Source organism: Etheostoma cragini, chromosome 7 (assembly GCF_013103735.1).
Source record: "Etheostoma cragini isolate CJK2018 chromosome 7, CSU_Ecrag_1.0, whole genome shotgun sequence".
NCBI classification, from domain to species: domain Eukaryota; kingdom Metazoa; phylum Chordata; class Actinopteri; order Perciformes; family Percidae; genus Etheostoma; species Etheostoma cragini.
In genome coordinates, this window is record NC_048413.1 from 17,521,119 (window position 1) to 17,548,075 (window position 26,957).

Below are 26,957 nucleotides of genomic sequence, written 5' to 3' on the forward strand. Positions count from 1 at the left end.
GAGAGAGACAGAGAGAGAGATCACACACACAAAAAAAGGGATTTGACAATACGCCATTGGCATTTATAGGCAATCAGACAACAATCAGGCGTGTGGTGGATGGGAAAAGGAGAATGGCGAGCCCACTTACAGGATTTGTACTGCAGAGCATGAATCCAATTTGGCCACTGGGATACGTTGGGATGGTGCTGTAGGCATAGTCCACCACAGGGAATAGGGTCTTGCAGAAGGTTCGCATCTCCTTTATCAGCTCCAAGTGGAGCCATTGACACTCTCCTGTGAAATTGACACAAGAGCAGAAGAAAGGACTTGCTCATTTCCTGTCGGCCTTTTATTAAAAATTCATTCCATTTTGAGGTAGTTGGAAAACAGACTATATAAATGGGAACATAATAGCTCCCGAGGTGGTAATAAAAGCCATAATGACCAGTTATTTTAGAAGAGTGTTTTTGTGGAAGAATTGTCATTTAGAAGCATAGTTATGACTTTTACTCAATTCAGCACTTTACTAAAATTACAGCCTTTCTCTAACATTTAACAAAAAACTGAGATGAAATATGAAGTTACCCTGGGAACAAAGAATTCCACCGTTTCTCAACGCTGCCTTCATCAGTTGATAGTAAGACTCCTTGAACAAACTCTCAGCAGGTCCTGCAACAAAAATGTTTTTTTTTAAACAGCTGGCAAAAAAAGATTTTTAACAACTTAATAAAAAAAGGGGCACCTACCAACAGGGTCTGATGAATCTGTTATAATGATGTCGAAGGCATCCTGGTTCTTCTTCATGAATTCAAAGCCGTCTCCAACATGGAGGATGAGCTTGGGACTGTAAAACCCTTTGGCCATCCCAGGGAGGAACTTCTTGGATGCATTGATGACATCCTACAGAGCAGACAACATCAACAGGGATAAGAGCAGGCATTACTCAGGTGCAGCATGAGGAAAAAACAGTTATCAGTACAGCTCTATAGAGCAGGGATCTTCAACATTTTTTTGTTATCACTACCTAGCTAATGTGCATTTGCGACTCCCAACAAAGATAGTATAGCAGTGAGATGTCTCACTCTATAGCTAAAACAGAGACCTGGTGAAAAGAAGATTTGAAAATGTCTTTTGGAACCTATTCTGGCACAACCTCAAAATACAATTATGAACCTGATAAGGAGCATATTTGGGCGTTTTAAGATTACAAAATTAAGGCTAATTTGGAAGCCTCCTGCATTGACTGAGGACCCCTGCTGACGATCCTTGCTCTATAGAGAAGCTAGAATCCTTGTCGGTGTTTGTTGCTCCCACCTCATCTATCTCACACAGAACCACTGAGTCCACCAGAGGATTCTTCACCACTTCCCTTAGCACGCCACCATCTCCACCGCCAATAATCAGCACCTGTATAAAAAGGGAAACAGGCTGGACTGTCAGGACTGTCAAGACAAAGAAACATGACTCATCATGCATTTTCCAACAAAAGATTAAACATACTTTCTTGGGGCAAGGGTGACTGCACAGGGGAAGGTTGGCAATCATCTCTTGATAGGCAAACTCATCTCTCTCTGTGCATTGGATCACTCCATCCAGCACCAAGACATTCCCGTAGGTTTTACTGAAAAGTGATGTTACAGAAAAGCATGAGACGCACATTTGAAAGCTGAAGCTAATCTGACTAACTCAGAATGCAGCAACTGTCTGGTACATGATCGCTAGTTATAACTAATCTGTAACGTCAACCTTAATTACGCTACCACCTTGGACGCTGAAGTTGGCATCCGATTAGCAATTTCCTGTTCGACAGTTTATTTAAGGGAAACTTAAAGCTTAAGTTATCTTCCGATTGACCACATTAGACCAGGTCCAGATCCAAAAGCACTGTACCTAGACTTGTCAAATCTGGATTAAATAATCCCAGAGATGCTAAAGAGTCTTAAAAACATAGTTTCAGATTTGTGAAAGCTTTATTTTTATTGGTGAAAAGGCAATAAAAATTTAGATTTTACTGTTTTTTCATATGTAGACCACATTGGACCAGATCCACATAAAAAAAAACTCCACCTAGACTTGTCAAATCAGGACTAAATTATCCAAAATAGGCTCAAGATTCTTAAAAACACAGTTTCAGATTTGTGAAAACGTTATACTATTTGTGAAAATGCAATAAAGGGGGATAATTGAGTCCAGATTTGACAGGTCTAGGTACAGTGGTTTTGGATCTGGACCTCTTCTAATGTAGTCAATCGGAAGCTAAATTCAGTTTTAAGTTTCCCTTAAATGTCCCCTTCACTGCCGAATCGGAAGCTTCGAATCAGATACCAACTTCAGTGTCATCCTTGCCTACCCATCTGTAATTACTTCGCTACCTAGCTAGTTTGTTTGTGAGCTAAAATCTGTTTCGTGACAAAGGTAGGTTCGCATTGCCAGAGCTACAAACGTAATACCCACAGGTAAGCTAACGTTACCAGCTGAATAAACTTCTCAAGATCCCACGAGCTTCAGGTTGCTCATTCACTGCTAGTAGACGCTAACAGCTAGCAACGTTAGCCAAGTTTTGTAGCTAAAGTACTCACCTCTTGAAAACCATAACATCTTGAAATTTGGATTTCTTGTGGTAGAGGACCTCTTCCACTTGGAGGCTCATGGCTTGCCCCGGCCATAACGTACATGTTTCCATAAACCACCCATCCTTTATGTGCTCCATAACAGCTGACTATGGCCACAAATGATATTACTAACGGTTTGTAAGTGTGGCAATATGTGACACTTGACCGTTGTTTGACAGCTGAACTTGATGCCTCATAAAATAGCGAATAGGATTCTGCCGACGTCAGTGACTTAATATTATGCGAGCCAACGGGGTCCCAGGACGGATCGGTTCGTGTATAGTTTGTTTGACTTCACACCACCAGCACCGCCCACCGTGCCGCCCAAGAGCCCAGTGACTGCATGGGTCTGGGCTGTAGCTGGTGCCCACGTGAAGCTAAACCTCGGTGGGAGTACGGTTTTATTCTTAAAATAAGGCCTTCTCCAATGTGTTTATCTTAGAAACAAACAGCCCAACACCCTCTATAGCCCTTAAACCCGTAGACAGTTAAACCCAAGCCGAGTGTTTGCTTTTAGAAAAGAAGAAGAATGCATTTATTGTCATTGCATAAAACAACGAAATTTCAATTGCACGTCCCCTGGTGGTGACACATAATATGACAAGACACCATAGTAAAACATGAATCAAGACAATAAAAAAGACATGAACACAGCAATAAATAAGTAAATAAAATATAAGAATTGATAAGTAGCTTAAAGAAGAGATATTCCATAAAGTGCAGTGCAGACCACATAGGTCATGAATTCAGGTGTTTTATGGCACTTGGATAAAAACTATGCTGCAGGCATCTGGTGTGATATATGAAAGTGAGTGAGCAGAGCTGTGTGTGAATTATGTTTTGTGCTAATTTCCTAACTCTGTCCAGCGCCTTTTTGACAGCATTGGTGTAAGTAACCAGAATGTTGTGCGAGATGATACTTTGGAATCAACATAAATTCCTTTAATTATAGTTTCTGCTTTTCTAACTCTGGGATACGTTGGGATGGTGCTGTAGGCATAGTCCACCACAGGGAATGGGGTCTTGCAGAAGGTTTGCATCTCCTTTATCAGCTCCAAATGGAGCCATTGACACTCTCCTTTGAAATTGGCACAAGAGCATAAGAAAGGACTTGCTCTTTTCCTGTCTGCCTTTTATTAAAAATTCATTCCATCTCAAGGTAGTTGGAAAAAAAGACTATATTAGAGGGAAAATTACAGCTCCAGAGGAGGTAATAAAAGCCACAATAACCAGTTATTTTAGAAGACTTTTTAATGGAAGAATTGTCACTTAGAAGCATTGTCAATTCAGCACATTACTAAAATTACTCAACAGCCTTTCTCAAAAATTTAACAAAAAACTGAGATAAAATATAAAGTTACCCTGGGAACAAAGAATTCCACCGTTTCTCAACGCTGCCTTCATTCAGACATAACTTAGGTGAAGTATTAGGAAAAAACAGTAATCAGTACAGCTCTATAGAGAAGCTAGAATCCTTGTCGGTGTTTGTTGCTCCCACCTCATCTATCTCACACAGAACCACTGATTCCACCAGAGGATTCTTCACCACTTCCCTTAGCACGCCACCATCTCCACCGCCAATAATCAGCACCTGTATAAAAAGGAAACAGGCTGGACTGTCAGGACTGTCAAGACAAAGAAACACGACTCATCATGCATTTTCCAACAAAAGATTTCACATACCTTCTTAGGGCAAGGGTGACTGCACAGGGGAAGGTTGGCAATCATCTCTTGATAGGCAAACTCATCTCTCTCTGTGCATTGGATCACTCCATCCAGCACCAAGACATTCCTGTAGGTTTTACTGAAAAGTGATGTTACAGAAAAGCATGAGACGCACATTTGAAAGTTGAAGCTAAGTTGCACCTAACAACATTAGCCAAGTTTTGTAGCTAAAGTACTCACCTCTTGAAAACCTTAACATCTTGAAATTTGGATTTCTCGTGGAAGAGGACCTCTTCCACTTAGAGGCTCATCACTTGCCATAAAGCACCCATCTTTTGTGTGCTCAATGACGGCTGACTACTACCACAAATGATTCTACTAACGTGTTTGTAAGTGTGGCAATAAGTGACACTTGACCGTTGTTTGACAGCTAAACACGTTGCCTGATAATATAGCCAATAGGATTCTGCCGACGTCAGTGATTTACCATCTTTTCTTTGAGGTTCATGATTTACCAATATGCGAGCCAATGGGGGTGCCAGGAGGAACCGGTTCATTGAACCGGACAGTGAACATACCGTAACTGCCTGATACGGAAACAGCACAGAATAGGATCTCAGGGCCTTGGAAAGAGTGGTTTGATCGGCTGAACACACAATAGGAAACGCCATACCCTGCCTAAAGGATATTTACACCAGGCCACTGCAAGAATAAGGCTAGGAGAGTAAGTAAATATTCAAGCCACCTGGATAACAGCCTTTTCTCCTTGTTGAGGTTGGGAAGAAAAGAACCGGATACACCACTGAGTGGCTCTGGAAGAGATGTGTCTGTGAGCGGGTTGCAACATCTTCTATCACCATCACTTTGCTGTTGTATATGGCATCAACAGCTTTGCTGCTACAGTTGATAATGTTCAAGAGTACAGGAGGAGCAACAACTGGGCTTGCATCTAGGATGGGCAGGAGGCCTTTCCCTACTTCTTTCTTGTCCCATCCAAACTTGGTGAGGACCATGCACAGGAACAGCAAATTGCAACTGCACAGCTGTAGGACTGGCCGGTACCAGCTATTACAAAAAGCTATGATAGTACTAATGCAACACTCTCACAGCAAGAAGAGCAAGACGTCAAGAATGTTGAGTCTGGAGAAGAAGAGGAAGACAGTTGATAATGTTTTATAACTGTGCAGAGCAGTAGAAGTGCAAGGTGCTCTATTACTTGAAAGGTTTCCAGTTGTAACACCTGGTGATTTTGTGAGTTTACTTTTGCTTTAAACCCTATTTCAGGACCATTGTGCTACTCATAGACTTTATAAAACATAGACGTAGTCTCTGTTATGTCACTATAGGTTTCTGAACAGCCAATAAGAGCTTATGTGGGAGGCTCCAGTTGGTACAATATCGGCAGTGCTTGACTCAGCCTCCCAGCTAATGCAAAAATGGGCAAAGACGTGGCGCGTGGATGAAGCTGAGGTGGACCAAAGCCTATAAGCTAGCCACCTGTGCCACTCACCTGTCACTTGAAGCGCCCATGTCCGTAATTATTCATAACCTTTAAGCAGTCGAGCTGGATGGACTCTCATTTGCAGCCAGCCAAAAGTGGCCATTTGAGGAGCATCCGTTTTTGGCACTTCCGTGTTGGTTTCAGTTTTTCAGCCCGGGAGGTTGACGCTTGGGTCTACCTGTCAGTACTTGCATTATACTCCATTCTTTCTTATTTTGAGTCTCTTTTTTAACCATAATTACATTTTGTTACCTCCAATACCCAGTTGTGAGTCACCTCAGAGTGTAATGACCAGTTAATTAAAATGTATGTGTTCGGCTTTGTTAAACAGAATAAACAGTGTCCTCTAAATCAATTCTCGTCAAATCTAGTCGTTGCACTTGCACCGTTAAAATACAGTTTCCAGAATTGCCAGAGTCAGCCAACAACCAGAAAGCAACGGGTAAAGTCCCCGGGTTTACGGTGTTTAAAATCATGAAAAGCTGTTAATTCACTTTGAATTATTTGATTTCCACAGTGGACCTTGTGGTGAGCTTTGTTTTATTAATTAAGAGTCAAAACAACTTTCAAAATCAGTCCCTAAAAGTGACTACGTTTCTTTTATCTGAACTTCAACAGTACCAGTACAACTTGGCAAACTCCAACTGCTGAAGAACATTGCATATGATCGAAAGCTCCAGAAAAACTTAAAATGGGGCTTATGAGTTTTATGTTCTTTTGGTCGCCTGCCAAGTTATTCTTTAGCTGATAACAGTTACTTCTTAGCTTTACTATTTATGACAAGCTCACTCAGCATGAATCAAACCAGAAATGTTTTTGAGGGCAAAACAGAATTTTGTGTGTTTGTCACACAACAGAAGGTTGCGTACATAACAGAAGTTTCTCTCCAGAGGACAAAGTAAACCTAAAAGTATGTTTAAGTTTTTGACATTTTTGTCACTTTTTCAATATTGTGGGTGTTTTTTGATATTTTTAATTTTCAGCGGTTTTTTCAACGGCCCATTTTTTGTGACAATGTTTTTTTTTTTTACTGAAAACGGGTCAAACCCAAGGATAACATTAGAGTTAAAGGTTAGTTCTAAAGAACGAACAGAGAACACAAAACGTTTTATCCAGAGGATAAAGTAAATCAAAAGAGCATATAGTCAAACTTGCTAAGTTGGGAGCATCCCCGCCGGCACTCCACATCTATTACTTTAAAGTTAATATCAGGGGTGACATTGCTCCAACATAAAATGCAGGCAAGACCTTTTTCCTCTAAAATCATCTTTAATAAAGAGGTCTGTGCTTCCACATATTTACAGGGTAAACTGTTCCACATATACATAACCTACACAATACACTTTGAAATTCATTAAATATTGAATGCTGAATTTTAGTTGCAAGAAGGAAAAAAAGTGGAAACATTGTTTCTGCAGGATGAAAAAAAAAGTTTTAAAATAAGACTGAAAATAGCATCAAAGAGAGTTTATCTTTTGGGCCAGTTGTGCCGGAATCCTCTGTAGAGAAGAAAAAGAAAATGGTTAACATTCTGTGTGGTTTGCATAGGTGTCATATACACTGGGAACATGTCCACACCACTTTCTCCCCATCTCTTTTCAAAAGTAAATTTGTTTGAATTGTTTTTTGAAAACACAGATTTGTGAAATATGTTTTTAATGTATAGAACGTTTTGAACATGAGCAGATATCATGCTTGAACATATCTGAGCCATAATTAAAATGCTGTGAACAGGCAGGCAAAGAAGTTACTTCTACAAACAAAAAGACCAAGAAAATCATGTGTTTTGACTCTGCAGGGATAACATTACATATTATACGGTATACAGTGGGGCTCGAAAGTTCGGGCACCCCAGGTAAAAAGTTGTATTAATGTGCATAAAAAAGCCAAGAAAAGATGGTTTGTATGTTGTGCATTTTTACCTCTCAGATTTTCCAGCCATGTACGACATACTTCGGCTTCCAGCTCCACTATTGGATTTTTGTCCCCTGGGAGTTTTCTGTTTAGTAAATAAATGTAAATCCATCACTAACTCATAAAATACATATTGTTGAATAAAGAAATTAATTAACAAACAAAATACCTTTTTCTTAAAACCATGGGCTTGTCGGTTTGGATCAAACTGGGTGTTGTCTTTGGATTTTGTACCTGTAAATACAAAAAGGGACACAATGAGCTCAATTAATTTTACAACGTACAACAACTGTATCTGAATGTAAAAAGACAGAAAAATCACAAGTACATACCAGCGAAGACTTTGAGGTCTGACTGATTGTAGTCAAAAGGCTTGAAGCTGTCTTGGGGCGGCGGTTCTGTCGTTTGGGGCTTCTCTGCAGATTTCATCTGCTTCTTACGTGGTTTGGGAGTCGACTCTCCAACCTCACTGGCGACCCGCTCTCTTTTCTTTCCAGCACCTTTTGCAGATTCCTAATGCAATTTGTTAGCAACATTATATTCAATTCTTAAAATAAACATTTTGATGAATACATTCTTAAATGGATCTAATTTCTTTAACTAGCAAAACAATGAGGAATGTTGGAAGACTTTTCCCAGCTATGGGGCAACTCCTCAAACAGCTCTGTTTTTCTTTTAATATTCTGGGCTTTATCAATGTATGGTTCATAAAGTTACATATCAATGGGATCATTAAGAAATTAAAGGAATTATAAATTCATAAAAACTGACATTTGACAAACATGCTTTTGAATATAAAATATGCTTTTCTTTGCTATATGCTTGGCCGACATTTAGATTTACCCCACAAAACAATGTCACACTGTATGGGCCTCTCATTGTAACAATTATATTGCAGTGACCTTTTTAAGTCAACATTAAAATCACTTTTTAGTGATGCCTGGAGCCTGAAGTTGAAAATACAGCTTTGCTGCCATCTAAAGGTTTACATTTTCACTTTGCATCAAATTAAACTCTTATCTTTGTTAACTGAATCCAAAAGAGATCACAGTTTGGTGGTTGCTTAAGTTAAAATGTTGACTTCTACAGTTCTAGTTATCCAGTCGTCAGGTTAGTGGTTGAAGCCGCAGCTTTATTCAAATATCCCAAAATCTACGTTAATCTTTATTATGTTTTAACTATGTAACAGTAACATTGTTCTGATTAAAAATACAAATTTGCTAAATACATTTTTATAGTTAGAAATCAGGTTTTGTGAGTGTTATATGTTTTTTTGTGATTTCACCTCCCTGGGATCATTTCTGATTTATTCATCCAACAGGCTTCATTTGAACCTGATGACGGTTCATTATTTTTTGCTAACCAGGACGCAGGCAAAAGAGAAAAACCTGTGATGCTGGAGCACAATCAAAGCAAACACCCTTCATAATTTGCAATCATCATATCAGTGCAGTAGAAGCTTTGGAAACCTCTCATTCAAACTGATATTAGACAATAACACTTCACTGCCAAAGTGCCGGCTGAAACTGACAGCTAGCCGGCAGAGCCAATGTCTGCCTGCAGTTGGCAGGTTGGGAAGAGTTACTTTCAAGTGCTGCTGCCAACACTTCTGACTATAATGCATGCCACCACAGGGTGCCAACATGCTTATTTGAAGTTGCTGTTTTAGCCTAAACCAAGATTTTCGCTGATGCCATCATCACACAATGGATTTGCTGTGGTGCACGCCATTACTGTGTGCAGTAGTGACTGATGGCCCAAAGCTCACACAGTGAAAGGCAGAGGCTAAGTGGTGCCATCAGCAGTGTTAGAGGCGAGAGTTAAACAGTGGTGACCATTCTTTCTGTTCTCCAGCACCGTGGACAGGAGTCAAAGTACTGAGACTTTTGTTTAACTGAGCATTTAAAACAAAGTGGAAACACCATATGGTGGCATGAGCATGTATTAGAAACCAAGCGGGAGGGCGCCAAGCAATACCAAAGACAGATGGAGCTAACAGGAAGTGGGCTTTAGGGTAGAAAGAAAGATACTAAGGACTGTTGCTTCCCAGGAGGGAGGAAAAGTATTTGATGAGTGGAGGACATGTCTCTAATGCTGCAATCCCACACTATGTGTTCTTGTTCCCCAGGCACATCATGTGACAGATATAAATTTTAAGAGGCCACTGACATGCCGGTGCTGCAGACTGGCAGCAGTGGTTCATCCGTTTGTGAGTCACCATATTTATGTGGAAAAATACAAGCCCTGTCTTCAGAAAATGGGGGGCATTGCAGAGCGTTAACGTACCTATTACAGCGCTGTCTTTAAAAGGCTGTGCCAGGCTCTTGGGTGAAAATAACACTCGTGTTTTACATAGATATGTACTTTACCCACATCACAACAGTGAAGATGAAGAGTGCAAAGCCTATCTGAAGTTGCATATAAGAAATCGAAGAACTGGAGAATGAACGACTCACCGCTGCCTGCTGGCGAACAGTGGCAACGTCCTGGAGAGACTCCTGGTAGCTCTGTTTGGCCTGGTTTCTTTCCTCTGTGGAAATCAACAATGTAATACAATGAGAGACGTTATTTTAAAAAGTGCAAATCTAGAGCAAGTTTCACCCCATTACCTGCCACTTTCTTTGTGTGTTCCTTTGCTTCTTCCTTGGCTTTCCTATTGGCCTCCTTCTTGGCCTCCAACTCCTTCTGTTGCTGTTCAATACTCAGGAGTTTCCATCTTTTACTAATCTGTAAACGTGAGATGGAACAGCTATGAACATTAAACATATAGTTAGGAGGACAACACAAATACAGTGGGGAGAACAAGATGCAATAAAATGCAAATTAAATATTTAAAAATCATGTGATTTTCTTGTTTTTTGTTTTAGATTCCATCCCTCACAGTTAAAGTGTAACTGTGATAACAATTACAGACCTCTACATACTTTGTAAGTAGGAAAACCTGCAAAATCAGTTGTGTATCAAATATTTATTCTCCCCGCTGTAAGTCTGGATGTAGATGTATGGAGCTCTTTGATTACCTCAAATATTTTTGAAGAAGGGTCAAACTTGGCATTCTTGCTGATGTGCACATCACTGGAGGGTAAGTACTGACAACACAAGAAAGATAGTTTAATACCGTGAGTCTGGTTAAATAAAATACAACCAATACTGAGTGTGCTCATTTGATATCTTACCATTCTGAAAGGATTTTCAAAACACTCAATGATACGTCTGGCTTTCATCTGAGTCACAGAGAGGAACTTGTGGTCATTCTGTGTTTCCAGCTCCTTCAGAAAGGAGTTAGAGTTTTCACATTAGGTGTCAGCGTTGCGTACAAATCGACCGGCTTAACAAACAAAACTAAAAGTTTATCTCTACCTCAAACTGTGTGATTTTAGCTGCTGCCATTAGACTACTTGTTTTCTGCACATCAACATCCATCTTGGGCTCATCCTCTGTGAAGAGCACCCCTTGTTTGACAGGCACATCTGAAAATAATAAAATTTGTTTTAGGCCTAAATTAGTAAAATCAGCAGAATAATTAGTAGTATCACAGTATTAAGCTTACCATCAGAAGAACAGTGCTGGGGATTAATCTCAGAGACCCTGGATGTATCATGAGGACCAAACATTGTGACCTCTGGCTGGAAAGTGATAAAAAACCACATTAATTCTCATCCCAGTCGTGGGTTCTGTCTCAAACAGCCTACTTGTACACTTCAAACACTTAGATTTAAGTATATAGTGCAGATAACATAAAAGTCTGTGCACTGAAAGTACCCGGATGACCCCCTAAAAACAGTCAAAAAGTTCAGTGTGGAACGATGGACACTACATGCACTAAACCTGCGCCATATCTTGACAACAAAGCAAAAAAGGGGTGGGGCCAGGGACGTGGACCGGCAGCTGACTGGACAAAAGGGTCACGTGGGTCTGGCTTCTCCCAGGTTTCACAACAGAGCATAATGGCAGCTCACTCAAAATACAGTCTCAAACTTTACATAAATAGTTCAGGAAGCTGAAGAAAACCTTCACAAAACCTTAACGACATGGAGAAGGTCTGCAAAGAGGACCGGGACAAAATCCCTCCTAAGATGAGTGGCAACCTGGTGTCCAACTACAAGAAACGTGTGACCTCTATGATTGCTAACAAGGGTTTTGCCACCAAGTACTAAATCATGTTTTGCAGAGAGGTCAAATACATATTTTTCTCATTAAAAATGCAAACCTATATGTAACATTTTTGACATGCATTTTTCTAGATTTTTATGTTGTTATTCAGTCTCTAACTGTTCCTATAAATCTACCATTAAAATTATAGACTGATCATTTCTTTGTCAGAGGGCAAATGTACAAAATCAGCAGGGGATCAAATACTTTTTTTCCCCTCACAGGTAAGTCAAACACGGATTGCAAAAACTAAACATTTCGTCTGGTCACTTTTTAACCAACCTTTTTTATGGGCGTGAGTCCTTTCTTCTTTTCAGCTGCAATCTCAGCCTGTGTGAAGTGCAGAAAACGTGGCAATGCTTGATTAAGGTACCGTCATTAACAAGGGGCTTAACAACACAACTATTGAAATCACACTTACATAAAACGTTCCCACTTCTGGCATCCAACTTTTCTTACCTTAAGGAGAGGCATTTCTCTGGCTTGCTGCACTAACAAATGGAGCTCATTGACCTGCTGCCTGACCAGCGGGGGTACAGGGTTACAGCAGGCAATGATGCCCTGAGGCTCTCTGAGTAGATAAAGACAAAGTACTGTGCTGGAGGTTATGAATAAAAACATTAAACTGCACTGAAGTGAGAGAACACGGACAATAAAAATTTGGAAATCTAATCAACTTACTTGGGCAGCTCCTCAGATATCTTGTTCATCATGTGAGTGGGCAAGGTGAATCTAAACGCAAAAAATAACATTTAATTAAAACATGGTAAGGCAGATGTAGAAAAACTATGATTGACTGTAGAAGCAGAAAGATGTGTGTTGGAAAATCTGGCTGGGCACAGACTATTAACAGGAAAACAGCTCTATCGGAATTCCAGAACAGTGAGTCCATCCATTTCCAAACAGCCTACCCCGTGCTTTCATCTTCCTGCCTGGCCAGCTTGTCCCTCCAGGCAAACAGCAGTCTGAAGGCAGTGAGCTGCTGGGTGTTAAAAGACTTTTTCTGCTTACTCTGCAGCTCCAAATATGACTCCTCTGTGAATATAGGCTTTGTGTATTTCTGTATGAAACAAAAGGCACACGGTGAATCATATTAAATGACAGACAATGCAAGAGATGATGGTGTGGAAATGTAGAAATATGACAGCAGTAAAGAAACTAGTGGATAGAGAACAGTGAAACAGGAGAATAGAATCATTTTTTTTAAGTGTTAATTTTATCCTAATAGTGTATGACGTGAGATTTATGCTCACCTTCAGAGAAATGTCTTTGCTCTTGTTCCAGACACTCTGCAGCAGGCCAGGCTGCCCGTGGTTAAAGTCCAGCAGCTGCACCCTCACACAGTCATAGATGTAAAGGAGGTAGTGGGTGTCCATCCGGGCATACTGCACCATCTCATCTGGCAAGGGGCTACGGAACAGAGTTATGGAACATGTTTTATAAGTCAATCATATTCTTTTTTTTTTTTTAAAGAATAATATTACAAACAATTTTCCTTTAAAGCAACACTATGCAACTTTTCCCTCTTCGGTCCTCCTACAGGTTGTCTTATTGGAACTATCCGTCGCGCGAGCTGTAGTTCCAATGAGACAACATATAGGAGGACCGAAGAGGGAAAAGTGGCATAGTGTTGCTTTGAAAAGAATTAGTTTAACCTAAACAGAAACTTAAAGGAAGCATCAAATGGCCCTGCCATCTCCATACCGAATCCTCCAGTCGGCCAGCTGGTAGCGTTTCTCTGAGTTCACACTGCAGAAGTGTTTGAGCAGGTGGTCGAGGGAATGTCTGGCCAGGTTCAGAGCTCGGCTCGCCTGATGCGTGTCAAACAGGTTGACGACATACAAGCCAAAGTCCCTCTGGAGCCACTCAATGTCAGAGTCAGCGCCGTGAAATACCTGATAAAAAGAGAGAAAGTACACCGGGCTGAAACCTCTCTGCGGTGGTACCAACTTATTTTCAAGAAAAAATGAATTATCTTCTTTTCTGTATCCAAGCAACGCTTTTCTGCATCTTGCTATACAGAAAATCATTGCTATTTGAAACAAAATGATAAAAAACTGGGGACACACCATTTAAAAGTTTTTTTCTTCCATTTTGATTATTTTTCACAGCTCTCTTAGCAGTTCAAGCACACACACACCACACACTTTTTCCACAGGTATCCTACAGTGTGAGAGTCACGGTGGCTCCCACACACACCACAGGACACCCGCCAACTTTAACAAACATGTTTGAAAACTTTCGTGCTCTGAGACACCTCAAGGAACTCAGACGTTTTTAGGATTAAATCTTTACAAACTTAACTTTACTACACTGTGGGGATTTTTTCTCTCCATGGTGCGTTGTAATTTCAATAGGAGATGATTAGACGGATGCAACCAGTTCATAAGGTAGTCTTAGCCATCTTTAATTTCACCTGCTTATAAAAAAAATCCCCTAAGGCCATTTTAATTGCCAAGATTTAGGATTGCAATGAAAAAGCTAGACACAGATTTGCAACGCCGACCAACAGGGCAAACGGAACAAGTGGTGGGACAACCAGACAGGTTCTTTTTTTAATATTCTCAGTTTAATGATCTAAACCACTTATGTGGAAGTAAAACTCAAAAGGGAATGCCCAAGAAATATATCTCAACTCTCTCGTGTGCACAACTACTCTATGGCAATTTGGTCAAAGTTGAGCTAACAAAGTTAGCTCTGGATACAAACGTGCATACGCATTGTGATGTGGTTGCTCTGTGCATCTACAAAGATGTATTTAGCAGAGTTGGCAAAACAACAGGAAGAAAAGCAAAATAGAATTTCCATATAAAAACAACCATACAGACCGTGCAGTTGCCCATTTTGGAAACAACTCGAATCAGACGGTAATCTCATCTTCCCTTTAGACAGTGAAAGTCATAGAACACGATACAGGAACAAATCACGTGTGGAGCGGTTCCATTACCTTGACAATAGCCGGGTCAGTGAATGCCTCGTTGAGGATGTACAACTCGCTGCGGAGCTCAATGGCGTCAATAATGAAGTCCTCCTCTCTGCTGGAGATCTGTATCAGACAGGTGAGGCCGAGGAAACTCCTGTAGGAGTGGTGCTGCAACAGAGAATAGAGTGTTAACAAAACACTGATACACCAAGAATCTAAAGGCTTTGTGATCAAGCTTTAAGCTATAGTGCATGGTTTCTGTGTCACCCTTTGAGGAATTCTAAATAATGAGAATTAAATAAGGTAATGCTCTTTACTAAAGTTTCTGCGCGGGATAGTCACAGGACAACATCAGTTTCTGAACATTGAGAAATACAGAGAGAGTAGCGTGGCGCTGATAGTCTTAATTAGCTCTGTAGCAACTCATCTGGCAATGGCTTAAATGTAACGGACGTTACACACTAAAGCTTTAACCACAGGACTGAATGAGAACCTTTCTGCTTGGCTGTCGCATTGGATCACATTCTGTCAAATTTACGATATTGTGCCAACCACCTGTATATCTAAGAACATTTTCTAAACCTGTACCTCAAGGTCCACTGCAAATTCAGACAACTTGCAAAGCTTCTCATTCAGCGCTACCAGATCCTCCAGTGTGTCAATGAAGGAGCATTTGGTCTCAGTCAACGGTTTGTACATCTAAAAAAAAAGCAATCCAAAAACAACAGATTTAGTAGAATCCCAACTGACAATGAGAGGATCATATTCTAGGATTTTAATAATTAACCTGCGGTTCTGGCTTGGATAGAACACTTTCTGGTATTTTAAGATGATCCAGTTCATATTGGTATGGGTGTGCAAACCTACATGGATCAGAATCACAAGTTCAGATGGACAAAGAAAAATTAGGAAAAAGAGACACTGTTATTATTACAAAAGAGACCAGTCTTACATGTCTTCAACGTGTTCTTGAGTTCTCTGCTGGTGAATGAAGTCAGCCAGAGCAGCCGGGACATCAAGGTCCTCGGGTCTCTCTTTACGGATTTGTTTGTTGGTGAAATCTACAATTGGAGAGCACATATTTTACAAATGTTTATGAAAACAACAGATGGAAGAACACAAGAGTGAGAAGCATCTTACACGAAGGAAGAGGCTTTACTGCATTGGGCTTGATGAAGATCTTCGGAATAAATGGTGTGTTGCTGTTGTCAACTTTTTCCTTGAATTTCATCTGAGGCCTAGCAATATTCTTGGCTTGGAGCAGTCGGAAGGTCTCAGAACGACTGCCAGAGCTTGAACCCTGGTGAATAAAAACATTGTTTACCATAAGGTGTGAAGCATGAATAAGTAATTGTCACAAAGAAACAACTTTCCAGTGCTTTAAAAAGCTTAGATGCCAGGACTTAGACATTATGTTTAAGTTTGAATGTGGCCCAAAACAATACTGCAGAATTAGAGCTGAGAGGTTGATTAGCCAACCATGCGATTCCAGCTGGAAACAACTATCTTGGGAGGCTGAAACTCTGCAGGCATGACAGGCTGCTGGTTCCTGTTCACCCCATCAGCTTCATCGAGAAGAATCCCCTGGAAAACAGACGCAAGAGCTCGGTTGGTTTACAAAGACTTTGTTATGAAGAAATTTGTACATCACCAAAGCCACCGGTCCGTACCACTCTTTCGAGGATGACGTCGTTCGAGTCCACAACCAAGTCAAACCTCTCCTCCAGCCCCGTCAGCTTATTCCGGTCTCTCATGCGCGATCTGCAGCCATGGTGCTGCATTATCTGACTCATGCTGACACAGAGACAAAGTGAAAAGAATTTATTTCTCTTATTGAGAAACCGCAAGTGGCAGGTTAATCCGCAAATCCCCTCTTCTGTCTTCATGTCTAAAGCTCAGTCAGACTTGCTTTAAATATAGCAGTATTGTCTTAGCATTGAAACAGGATGTGTTGTCATTGTTTTGACAAAAGTAACCAGGGAATATTGAGCAGAGCAATCATAAGGTGCTTCTCCTCATGTTGCTCAACCCTCATGTTGTCCTTTATCAATGTTCTTTTTAATTCCCCAAAATAACATGATTGATTCCACACAACACTCTTTGCCAAGTACAAATCTCTACTTTCATTAACTTTTCTTTTTCAAATTTTATAGCATTTGAAAAACAAATTGAAGTGACCATGTGTTTTTAAACATTTTTCCGGTTGTTACTGAAATGTACACATCGTAACGTCTCAGGTTACTCTGAAATTAAAGCACAATACAAAAAAGTAATTAATGGTCCAATGACATAAACATTTCACTTTGAGGTTTTTTTAACATTACTAGGAGTTCCCCCGGCATGCCTATGGTCCCCCCCAAAAAACGTAATACATTATTTCCAAACAATTGTGAAATGTCCGTCATAAATATGATATCCCCCCCCCCCTCTCCTCAAAAGCTACAGACTCAGAAATGGCATATACTAAGGAAAGCTCATTGTAGGACTGGCTCTAGTGGCTGTAATTCTGCACCAAGGCTGCATTTGGGAAAGAGACTTCATATATAGTATTAGGGACCACTAAGGTCTATATAAAAGCATCCAAATAGGACCATGTCATGGGACTTTTAAGAATTACAAAAATGAATCATACAGTATTAAATCCTAAATTGAATCTAAATTGTTCATCAATCATTAAGCAGCCGAACACACTCGTGGCATTCTTCCAACAATGCAAATGAAACACTGATCGGAAAGTTCCTCCAAAAAGTGTTGCACTCGTAGTTTGCAGTCTGTTCAGTTCATCCCAAACCACCTCGATGGGAGTTCAGTCTGGAGAGACTACGCTGGTCTTCCATCTTTTGAAGCCTACCGTCTAATACTTTTCATCTGATGTTTTAAGGTCCTTAACTTGTTGTTGGATGAACTGCTGACAGTCCACCTTCCTTTGTTAGCTGTCTTTAGCACAGCATTCAGATTACAATATAACCTACTACTACTTCCTGCAGTACAGTAGGGTTTGTATGTAATCCGCAAAAGTTGGGACACCTGTAGGTACTGTTTGCCTTAACTTTGAAAGCATTATTTCATTCCACTGCTGCAGGAAAGCGGTCAATTATTAATTTCTTAATCCCCTGAAAAGACCTGTTTTCTATTAAAGTTTTTAATGATTTTAACAGTTTTTTTCTTCACCTTGAGTAGTTCACCACTTACTTTTGTAACATTTAAGGTTATTCTCTGGACATGAACTGCTTAAATTGAAATAAAAAACTAGAAAAAGTGAGAATGTTCTAAAACCTTTGACTTGTGTAGTGTGTATATACTTACCAGTGCAAGAGCTTATCTCCTTGACTTTCACAGAACTCCTGGAAGCCCGGGAAGCTCCGATAGAAATCATATTCATCTCCAGTTTGAGGCAAGCTTGTGGATGCTTTAGTTGCGGATAAAACAGCACCCAATCCATACTGCAGAGGAGAGACAGGCGTAAGAGTTAGTCAATCCTAACACAATACAATGCATTAAAATAAAAGTGTATGGGTGTCAAAATGTAATGTTTACATTGCATTTTAGTTTAACAAATGTCTAATATCAGGGTTTTCACACCACGGTTAGTACTATTCAAACATAATAGCTACGTATTTAAACTTACACGAATGCAGTGTTTAAACAATCAGTTTAAATTTTATTAACTGAATAACTGAAAATGGTTGTTTTCTTCAATTTTTTTATTATGACTTGTTTTAAAAAAATCTGCTGGTGACAGCTTTTCAAATCTGTCTCAAATTTGTTAGCGAAGTTAGATACTCTTGACCTTAGCCCTATACTGTCAGTATTGTTTGACGAAACTATTAATCGACACAATCTTTACATTAACGCTAGTTGAACATGTAGACTTATAGAACACTATAAAGAGGCTCAACTATCCTAATAAAGACCATTATCCAATCAATTACTGACACTATAAAGACAACATAATTTCAGATAATATTATTACAGATAATAACTGCGAATGTTTTCTACCAACACATAATGTGAACGTTACAGCTCGTTGCCAACAAGCGCACGTTGCCCACCTGAGGGCTAGCCTGTACTCTGCGTGCAGCTTGGTTACTTTACGTTCACTTACTTTAACAAAAGCATCCGCGTCTTTAAAACCGGGACACAAGTCGTTTTTTTCCTCGTCGTTGGTATCTGAATTGGTTTCTTGAATGCCACTGTTTGTGGAGTATTTATTCTTTGAAGTATCCATACTCAGTTTGGAGCTGCTGTGTACATGCATAGATGTACATGTGAGCAGCAGGAAGCAGCACCCTTTCCTCACTGTTTTCTTCTGAGCTGCCAGGAAAGGAGCCGAAGGGAGACAGCGCCACCTAACGCCGTGGAGTGGACGAGCCGCAAAAGAACGGACTACGCTTTCTTCAAATTTAAAGATATTGCTACATGATCACATGCAAATTGTTTGAATTCATAACTGAATGTATTCCTGAAATTTATAAATGTTTTATCACATTAGCTGCAACATGTTAGATTGTCTTTATTTTAATGTTGTGTTGATTAATTTCCCTCAGATTGAAATTCCAATCAAAATTGGTCATTAATCTTGTAAATATTTCACTGCATTGCCATTCAATGCAGTGACACTGCAGACACAACCCCCTGTGTAGGCTCACACCCATCCAACCTGACCAGTGTTTCACCAGGATGCTGTTACCATGAGGGGGCAGTACTGACATAACATTTGCAATCTGCAGCAACTATCCTGCAACTGCACTGAGTTGGTGGTCTACAGGGTACCTCAGTTAGAGCTGTCGAAACCGTATCTGATTTTTTTTTAACAATAAAGAGGATGCTGTGGGTATACTAATCCAACATAAATACCCTCCCTTAATTGTGTGGTGTAAAAAGAAGTTACAGTATCATAGTGTTGTGATTCAGTGGTCAATAGCATGCGAAGAGCCATCGCCAAGTATTGACACACAAGCTCATTATGGTTGATTAGTGGTGTGTAGGGAGAAACATCTCCTTTCTTCACTTCCCCTCTTTATTGATCTCTTCACAGGGTCCTCTCCCTCTTATTATCTTAAAAGCATCTCTGCAACACTGACTCAATCAATACTTCACAGTAGCTTTCCGTGTCATTGCCTTGTTTCAGTGGAAGGCATCTGAACTTCAGCAGATAAATGCTCTAATAATCCAGAGAAATGAATTAGCATTCGTTGCAAAAACTGCAAAAAGCCAACTACTTTTTGTGTTTTCTTTTAGATTAGATTCAAAATCTTAGATTCTCTTTGATATTTGTAGTATTTCATAATAACACAATTAGTATACTAAAGAGCAAAACTCTGTGCAAATGTGTTCTTTTTCACTGGACAGGACATTACTGCTGCCATTTACTCTCATTTAAATGCTTTTTCATAATGTTATGGATTTTATAGTTTTGATGGTGCCCCAAGGCACCACTCAAATTCTTCCTGCAGTGAAAGACACTAAAACTGCTGATGCTGAAAATGACAGTGTGCCACACATAATTCAATGAAATCCAAGAGAAAACCCTCAGTGAATTGTTTTTATTAACTCCCTCATTTAGAAAACACAAATGCACCAAACGATATCGTACATGCACAGCTTCAGCATATCAAGATCAGCTGATGACTTTTCAATGTGAAAATGTTACTGCCACGATCTCACAGAGATCACCGGACATCAAAATACTGAGGAGTTACAACAGAAAGGCCAAGCGTTGTCACCCAGAGCTCTAATTCCATTTCTTTATCTATCTTCATGTAATTATACTGTTTTGGGCAAATAATATATTTCTGAATAATTCTGTTGTTCCTGATCTTGAAAGCAGCAAGAAAATTTTATTTGTATTTTTTGTAAATTTGTATTGGTATAAAAAGACAAAAAGTACTAGTAGATAATACAACTTGTGTTATCTACTGTGCACTGGCCAACTACCTTGTAACAGGTAGTGTTTGTGTGTGTCATTGCACCAAAAGGCTGTGTGTGATAGCAGCTGCGAATAAATGTTTTTTCTCTGCTCATCTATTTTTTAGTTTTGGGGTTTGACAGAGAATTACAATTGGAAGTAGGACACCACAGTTTGGTCTCCCATTTGGGGACGTTCCTTCAAATCAGAACAAAATACATACAGTATGTACAGTTTACTGTATCAAGGCATAATAGATGTCCTCACACTGGCTCTTAATTGTTATTTTAAAGCAACACTTGACCTTTGTGCAGCATTTTTCGAAGAAACAAAATAAAACAACCAGGAACCATATCAAACATTAAAAAAAGAGAAAGTCAAAATCAAAACATCTCCACAGTACTGATACGTTACAAAAGAGATTGGCAATGCTCTATGTACCCGAAAAACAAGTTAATAAACTGCGTAATAGGGTTTTTTTTCAGTTCATGTAATCAATAAATCAGCCATAAAGTTGCATTTCCTGTGTAAACATTTGTTTGCTTAACAATGACATTCTGTGATGAAAGAATGTATACAGATTAACCACATGTAAAGCCACAAAAACAACAAAACAGGATTCAAAGACTGCTTTCAGAAAAATATCAACACTCATCGTGGGAAGAAAGCCTTTTTGTCTTCACATTTAATACAAACTTGTTCCATGACCTGGCCTTGAATTCATGAGCTTTTTTTTCCCAATGTGTTCCTTTGAACTCGAAATCCATGGTAATTTGATAGAGAAACAGACATTAAACTTGTTTTTCTACTTCCTATATTGACCTTGTCTTACTCTATTTGAATGTCCCCAATGATTCAGTTGCCCAAAGCCCTGAACCACAGCTAAATGAGTTTAAAACACTTCCCCCCCCCCCAAACAGCAGAATAGTCTTCTTGAAAACAGCTGTCCATGACACCGTAGGGTAAGGTAATAACCACACACACACACACACACACACACACACACACACACACAGACACACACACACACACACACACACACACACACACACACACACACACACACACACACACACACACACACACACATGCACTCTTGAATCTTCCTGGTGTCATCTTGATGGGATTGTCCTGATTTACTCCTCCCTAAATCCTGATACATTAGTCTTGTGTGGGTGTCATTAGTACCATTACTCCTATGCCCTTTCCCACAAAAGCCCCTCAGGCCTGCTCTAATTCATTAAGATGTTTAAATGTCTTCTAAATCATGGCGCATATCAGGCTTTCCATTCGTCAAGTCAGACTGTTAAATAGACCCTTGCGTTGTGTGCTGACAGATTACAGATCTATCTGCTCCTGCCACTTTAGGGCTATTGAAAGGTAGGGTGAAGCAGGTCTGAATACCTGAGCAGTGGGGTTTTGCTGAAATACATTAAATAAACAATGCCAACACTTACCACATAAAAAGCCAATACAACTGACAAGAAAGGACAGATTTACAAAGTATTAAAACACAGCTGACCATACATTTTGCCAAATAATGTCTAAGCTGGTGGCTAGATTTCAATTGTCAGACTGGCACAATTGGCAGCACTTAAACCTCTCGTCTCAACTGCAATGGCTGATTGTGCACGTCGACTGGCAAGACTACTGTGTGTTGCCCAGATGGATGTAGCCTACTATAGGGCTCCAACTAATTATTATTTATTGATCAATCAGTCTACAAAATGTCAGAACATTTAAAAGAAATACACATCATAACTACCCAAAGCCCAAGATGCTGTTTTCAAATGTATGTGTTGTTTTGTCTTACCAAACAGACCAAAACCCAAATATATCATAACATGGACACCATCACAGATATAAAACATCCAAAAAACAAATGTTTTATATCTATGGATACCATGGCCACTGAGAATTCTGGATCCTGATTGGCTGGCAGGTGTCACTTTATGTCTGGTAACCAGACACTTGTGACACAGATGTTTGTTTGCTATTATAAATGAATGCACCAGAATTAAATGGATTTGACAAAAATAATCCTAACTCAAGGTCAATTTTAAGGTCCAATATGTAATATATTTACTGTAATAAATACAATGAGAGTGACAGTGATTGCGACTGGTCCTGGCTAACACAGCTATGCTAACCCTGCTAACGTTACCGGAGAGAAAATGGGCCACCGCTATTTACAACGTATAGCCTGTTTAGCGGCCGTAGACAACAACAGTGAATTATTTAAGCCAATAGAAGGCGGCTGTAAATTGGGAAAAGAGGGCCGTGAGCTTGCAGTGTGTTTAGCGATTGTTGCTGTAATTCTAAGCCGATAAAGTGTGCATTTCAGTCGGGTGGAGAAGAGAGCAAGGTAGTGGAATTTTTAGCGGTTCCTACCGTAATTCTGAGCCTAGGAAGTGTGTCTGTCTGTCTGGTCTAGAGGACGGCAAGGTTGTTGTGTTTTTAGCGGTTTCTACTGTTATTCTAAGACAAAAAAGTGTGTGTCAGTTGGTTACAGAACTATGTGTGAGCACGGGGTTCTAGTGTCTAGCAACATTGTTGAGGATGCTCCTTCAGCAAGCTTTGGAGGAGGGTCTGACAAAGCGAGACTATGGATGCTGCGGTCTCAGCCTGGCAACTGAACTTGGAGTCCGGGGAGGAGGAGGCGGGGGAGACAACCCTCTTCAGTATTTTGAATATGTACTGCAGTAACTATTTTAAACACTAGCTGTCAGTATTACATTTTGCCCCTTTAATATTTTTAGATTATTTTTTAAATCACATCTCAGTTTTCACCAGAAAATGGAGTTTACTCACTTCATGTGATACTTCATGCTAGTAAGTACATTTTCACGCTCAAAAAGTATTAAACTGGGGTGTCTGGGTAGCTCACCTGGTAGAGCGTGCACCCCATGTACAGAAGCTACATAATAAACAAATCATTTGAGTGCAATCAATCAAAACAATATGAAAGAATGGTTCCACATTTTGGGAAATATGCTTACAGTACGTCAAAATGCAAAAGTGTTTATAACTGTTCCAAATTATGAAAAGCCAGCCGTTACAGCGAGGGGTGTCATGGATGTGATAATTAAACTAATTATTGTTACTATATAACAGAAACGTTATATAACATATTGTTATATAAGCAACTGAATGACTAAATGATATTTTTTTATTTTCATGTGGCCATGGTATAAAGCAGGATAATGACCTCCGTTGGATTCTGTGGAGGCAAATGTATTGCAATTGAAAGCACATCTTGTTGGGAATGTCTAGCATTTTTTCCTTGATAAATTAGTTAAATGATTTGTTAATTATTTTCTGTTGACTAACTGATTGTTTCAGCATTAGTGTTGAAAGAAATACACCGGCAGTCATATAACTCTCCCACTACTGCTGTATACCGGCAGTTGTTTCTTCAAGAATGTAGAGTAAAGTCCAATCCATCAATCAGCAGGCTATCACAATAACTGGTCTGAGGCATTGAATTCTGTAAGAGCCCTCATGGTACACATTCATTTCTCCAAAATCAAATAAATAAAAGGTAAATGGCTAACACTGGCACTGTGAGCTGTTTTATGGGTTTCATCTGGTGCAACTTTTAATGGAACACGTACTGTAAAGATGAAGGCGGCTGCAGTATGTTCTGAAACATGGAGCATCACTGGCTAGTGTAAGTGACAGCGTTACAAGAATCTCCAAAGGCACGGCCACAGGTGAATGAACATGTTCCTACTCACCAATACAGATGTGAAGAGGAAAACTGAAAATATTCAAAAATACAAAATATTACTTCTCATCACGGCCCTCTTCAAGGTTCACTCAGACCTTGAATTATAAGAAACTGTGAGGAATACAATGTTGAGGAAAGCATGTAGCTATCTGAGCAATAACAACAACAACAACAAACTACTTTGGCACATGGATGGAAGTAAGGCATCTGTATCAATCTGGAGTTGAAAAATAGAGATGAAATGAAGCATTGTTCCAACCGGCAAGAATTTCAGACCTACGTAAGAAAAAAAAAGCTCAAGCATTTACTGTTAATTAAGTGCCTGAAAGTACGCTCCAGTCGTGTGCTTCCTCATAGCTGCAATCTAACACTGCCAAATAGGATGCGGTCACCTCCAAAAATGAGAGCGAGAAATAACTCTGCAACTTTCACAAATTCAAGAAAGAAAAAATACCAATAATAAGGTTGAAAAACAGAGCAGGGTTTGTCTTTGTGTCACGTAAACCTGAATGTTGATATTGCAATGGCAAGCAGCAGGGAGAGGGAGGAGATGTCCGAACTCCAGGCTCTCGAGCCGCGGGCACTCATACCTGAAACACAAAAAACAACCGATAAATGACAAACTGATGTAAAACCTGCTGGAGGAAGCGAACGGACATCAATTTCATTCCTTATCTTAAGTTTGAGCTCTCTGCTATGTTACCTGTAGATACAGCTAAATAAAGAATTGCCTATGACTGAAATGATATACTTGAATTTTCAAATCATAAAATGTGCATACAGAGGTTTCACAGGGGGACTTAAAACTTGATTGAAAAAAGTATTTATCTTCTGGCTTATGACTGCAATTGTAAGTAAAGCCCGAGCCTGATGCAGTTTGCTTTCCAGTTTCTCATGTATGATTTAAGCGAGTCAATTAGCTCTTATGGATCACTGACTATATTCCTGTAACGATATCCATATGAAACCCTTTCCTGGAAGAAAAAAATATTATTCATGCAAAAGAAACCTCCTGAACCACTTCTGATGTTTCATAAATACTAGTTTCTATAAACACAGCACTCTGTTTTGCCTGCTAATGTGTTTTGCCTACATCTCTTTCTTTGCAGTATGCAAAGAATCTCTGGATAAAAAAGTAGCCTATTTTTCAAATGAAAAAAAAAAAGCCAGTGTGGAATTCTATCTCTCTCAACTGGCACTTTCAGGGATTCAACACAGAATATCAACAATGCAAATTAGCATTTACAGCACAGGAAGAACCCCCTTGGAGTCCCACAGGACAGTAATAGCATCTAGTAAAAGAGGAAGTCAACCTTTGTGACAGAGATGAATCGCGCTGCATATTTTAGCAAAATATAAGCCTGGAAGAGCCCAATGAGGGTGGCTGAGTACAATTGTGAGTCAAAGGAGGACAAAATGTCCCTGTCAGGTTTAAAAAGTGCTAAGTGAATACATTTACAGGAAATTAAATAATAAAAAAAGAAAAGTGATTGCGATTGAGGTCCCAGTGAATCTATATGTCAAATGATTCTATTTCGTTGTGTTTCTCTAGAACACGGTGTCATCAACATATTTCAGTGCTAGGCTGAAAACTGAAAATAGTGTTTGCTTTTCTTCATCTTAGAGGCAAGCGCTCAAAGAACTCAAAGAACTATTCCATGAACTTGTCAAGATTTAGAATTTCACACTAGTGCAGTGCTTGTTTGCGCCTGTTTGTGTACAAGCACTGCACTAGCGCCTGTCTTTTTTTTTTGGGCCTCCGGTATTACTGCCAGCTAGCCTAGAAATCTAGACGCACCCTAACATAGGGTGACTTGACGACCCCGGTTTTGGTGACCTGACCCCGGAAATGTCCCCGGATTTCACAGTGACTGACAGACCCAAAATTGGAATGAAACATTGACCAAACGTAGCCCATAGTCGCACACCCTACACACGCAGGCTCAAGACAGCCACAGCAAGCGCTGCTCAGAGCTTGGAGATATTTTAAAATGCCGTATTTTACAATGCTAAAATTACTGATTATTTACATGGAGTCTGGTGGGATTCGCGAACGCAATTTCGCTGAGTTTTATGTTTTAAGGAAAGGATCTAAATCTTTAACAGAAAGGTTGACCTCCTTAGAAATCCTTTCCATAATGTTGTCAGACACTCAGAATATTAATCTGAGTCTGTCAGTAGCGAAACAAGCACTTTTATGAAAGTAAATACAAGCTGGACAATTATCCTAATAACTTACATTGTAGCTTGTTTCTCTGCTGCCGACTGCAGCAATCTCGTTTAATACTGCATCAATGTCAAAGGAACATATATCCTCAATAGTTTTTATCGTATGCAATACTCAATGAGCTGTTGCAAAAACAAGCCTGAAGCAATAAAGCAAAAGCTGTCAGATAAATGTAGTTCAGTAAACATTACAACATTCCCCTCTGAGGTGTAGTGGTGTACAAGTATGAAGTAGCAGCAGGGTTGATTCTGGGATCAGACCTTTAGGTGGACTCAGCCCCTAATAAGAACAGATCTAGGTCTAGTTTCCCCGTTTTACGTAAATAAAAACATGACGTGATTTG

At 39.7% G+C, this 26,957-nt stretch overlaps 3 protein-coding genes and 1 pseudogene across 3 annotated transcripts in view; all 4 read right to left on the reverse strand.

The window, feature by feature from the left end:
• srm (spermidine synthase) overlaps nt 1-2,797 on the reverse strand; it is a 4,277-nt gene extending 1,480 nt beyond the window's left edge. Inside the window, exons 1-6 of the mRNA XM_034877511.1 lie at nt 2,562-2,797; nt 1,483-1,603; nt 1,297-1,389; nt 729-882; nt 568-651; nt 131-276 (exon numbers count right to left, since the gene is read on the reverse strand). Coding sequence (XP_034733402.1) covers nt 131-276; nt 568-651; nt 729-882; nt 1,297-1,389; nt 1,483-1,603; nt 2,562-2,692 — 729 coding nt within the window. The 5' untranslated portion in view covers nt 2,693-2,797. The remainder of the gene's footprint in view (nt 1-130; nt 277-567; nt 652-728; nt 883-1,296; nt 1,390-1,482; nt 1,604-2,561) is intronic.
• A 642-nt stretch (nt 2,798-3,439) lies between these two features.
• Nucleotides 3,440-4,570, reverse strand: LOC117948187 (annotated as a pseudogene).
• A 2,439-nt stretch (nt 4,571-7,009) lies between these two features.
• Nucleotides 7,010-19,076, reverse strand: exosc10 (exosome component 10). Its single transcript, XM_034877426.1, has 25 exons — nt 18,855-19,076; nt 18,056-18,192; nt 16,420-16,543; nt 16,229-16,333; nt 15,890-16,049; nt 15,702-15,810; nt 15,537-15,612; nt 15,338-15,448; nt 14,774-14,917; nt 13,531-13,721; nt 13,080-13,236; nt 12,738-12,886; nt 12,508-12,558; nt 12,286-12,397; nt 12,109-12,156; nt 11,225-11,300; nt 11,035-11,144; nt 10,851-10,943; nt 10,695-10,763; nt 10,284-10,401; nt 10,131-10,204; nt 8,007-8,187; nt 7,844-7,908; nt 7,683-7,759; nt 7,010-7,259 (listed from the first exon to the last, which is right to left on the reverse strand). Exons 1-25 carry the CDS (start codon nt 19,005-19,007, stop codon nt 7,229-7,231), a joined length of 2,721 nt encoding a protein of 906 aa, XP_034733317.1. The 5' UTR covers nt 19,008-19,076; the 3' UTR covers nt 7,010-7,228.
• Nucleotides 19,077-23,489: 4,413 nt separating this feature from the next.
• Nucleotides 23,490-26,957, reverse strand: part of cntn3a.2 (contactin 3a, tandem duplicate 2) — a 32,393-nt gene continuing 28,925 nt past the window's right edge. Inside the window, exon 23 of the mRNA XM_034875760.1 lies at nt 23,490-24,977. Within this exon, the coding sequence (XP_034731651.1) occupies nt 24,883-24,977 (95 nt within the window). The 3' untranslated portion in view covers nt 23,490-24,882. The remainder of the gene's footprint in view (nt 24,978-26,957) is intronic.

Excerpts from the sequence above, each read along its gene's own strand:
- exosc10 (XM_034877426.1), bottom strand. The coding sequence starts at position 19,007 with ATGCATGTACACAGCAGCTCCAAACTGAGTATGGATACTTCAAAGAAT. Across the intron at positions 15,449-15,536 it reads TATCCAAGCCAGAACCGCAG|ATGTACAAACCGTTGACTGA; the intron begins GTTAATTATTAA and ends CTTTTTTTTTAG. Across the intron at positions 7,260-7,682 it reads ATGGCTGGAAAATCTGAGAG|AGGATTCCGGCACAACTGGC; the intron begins GTAAAAATGCAC and ends TCTTCTCTACAG.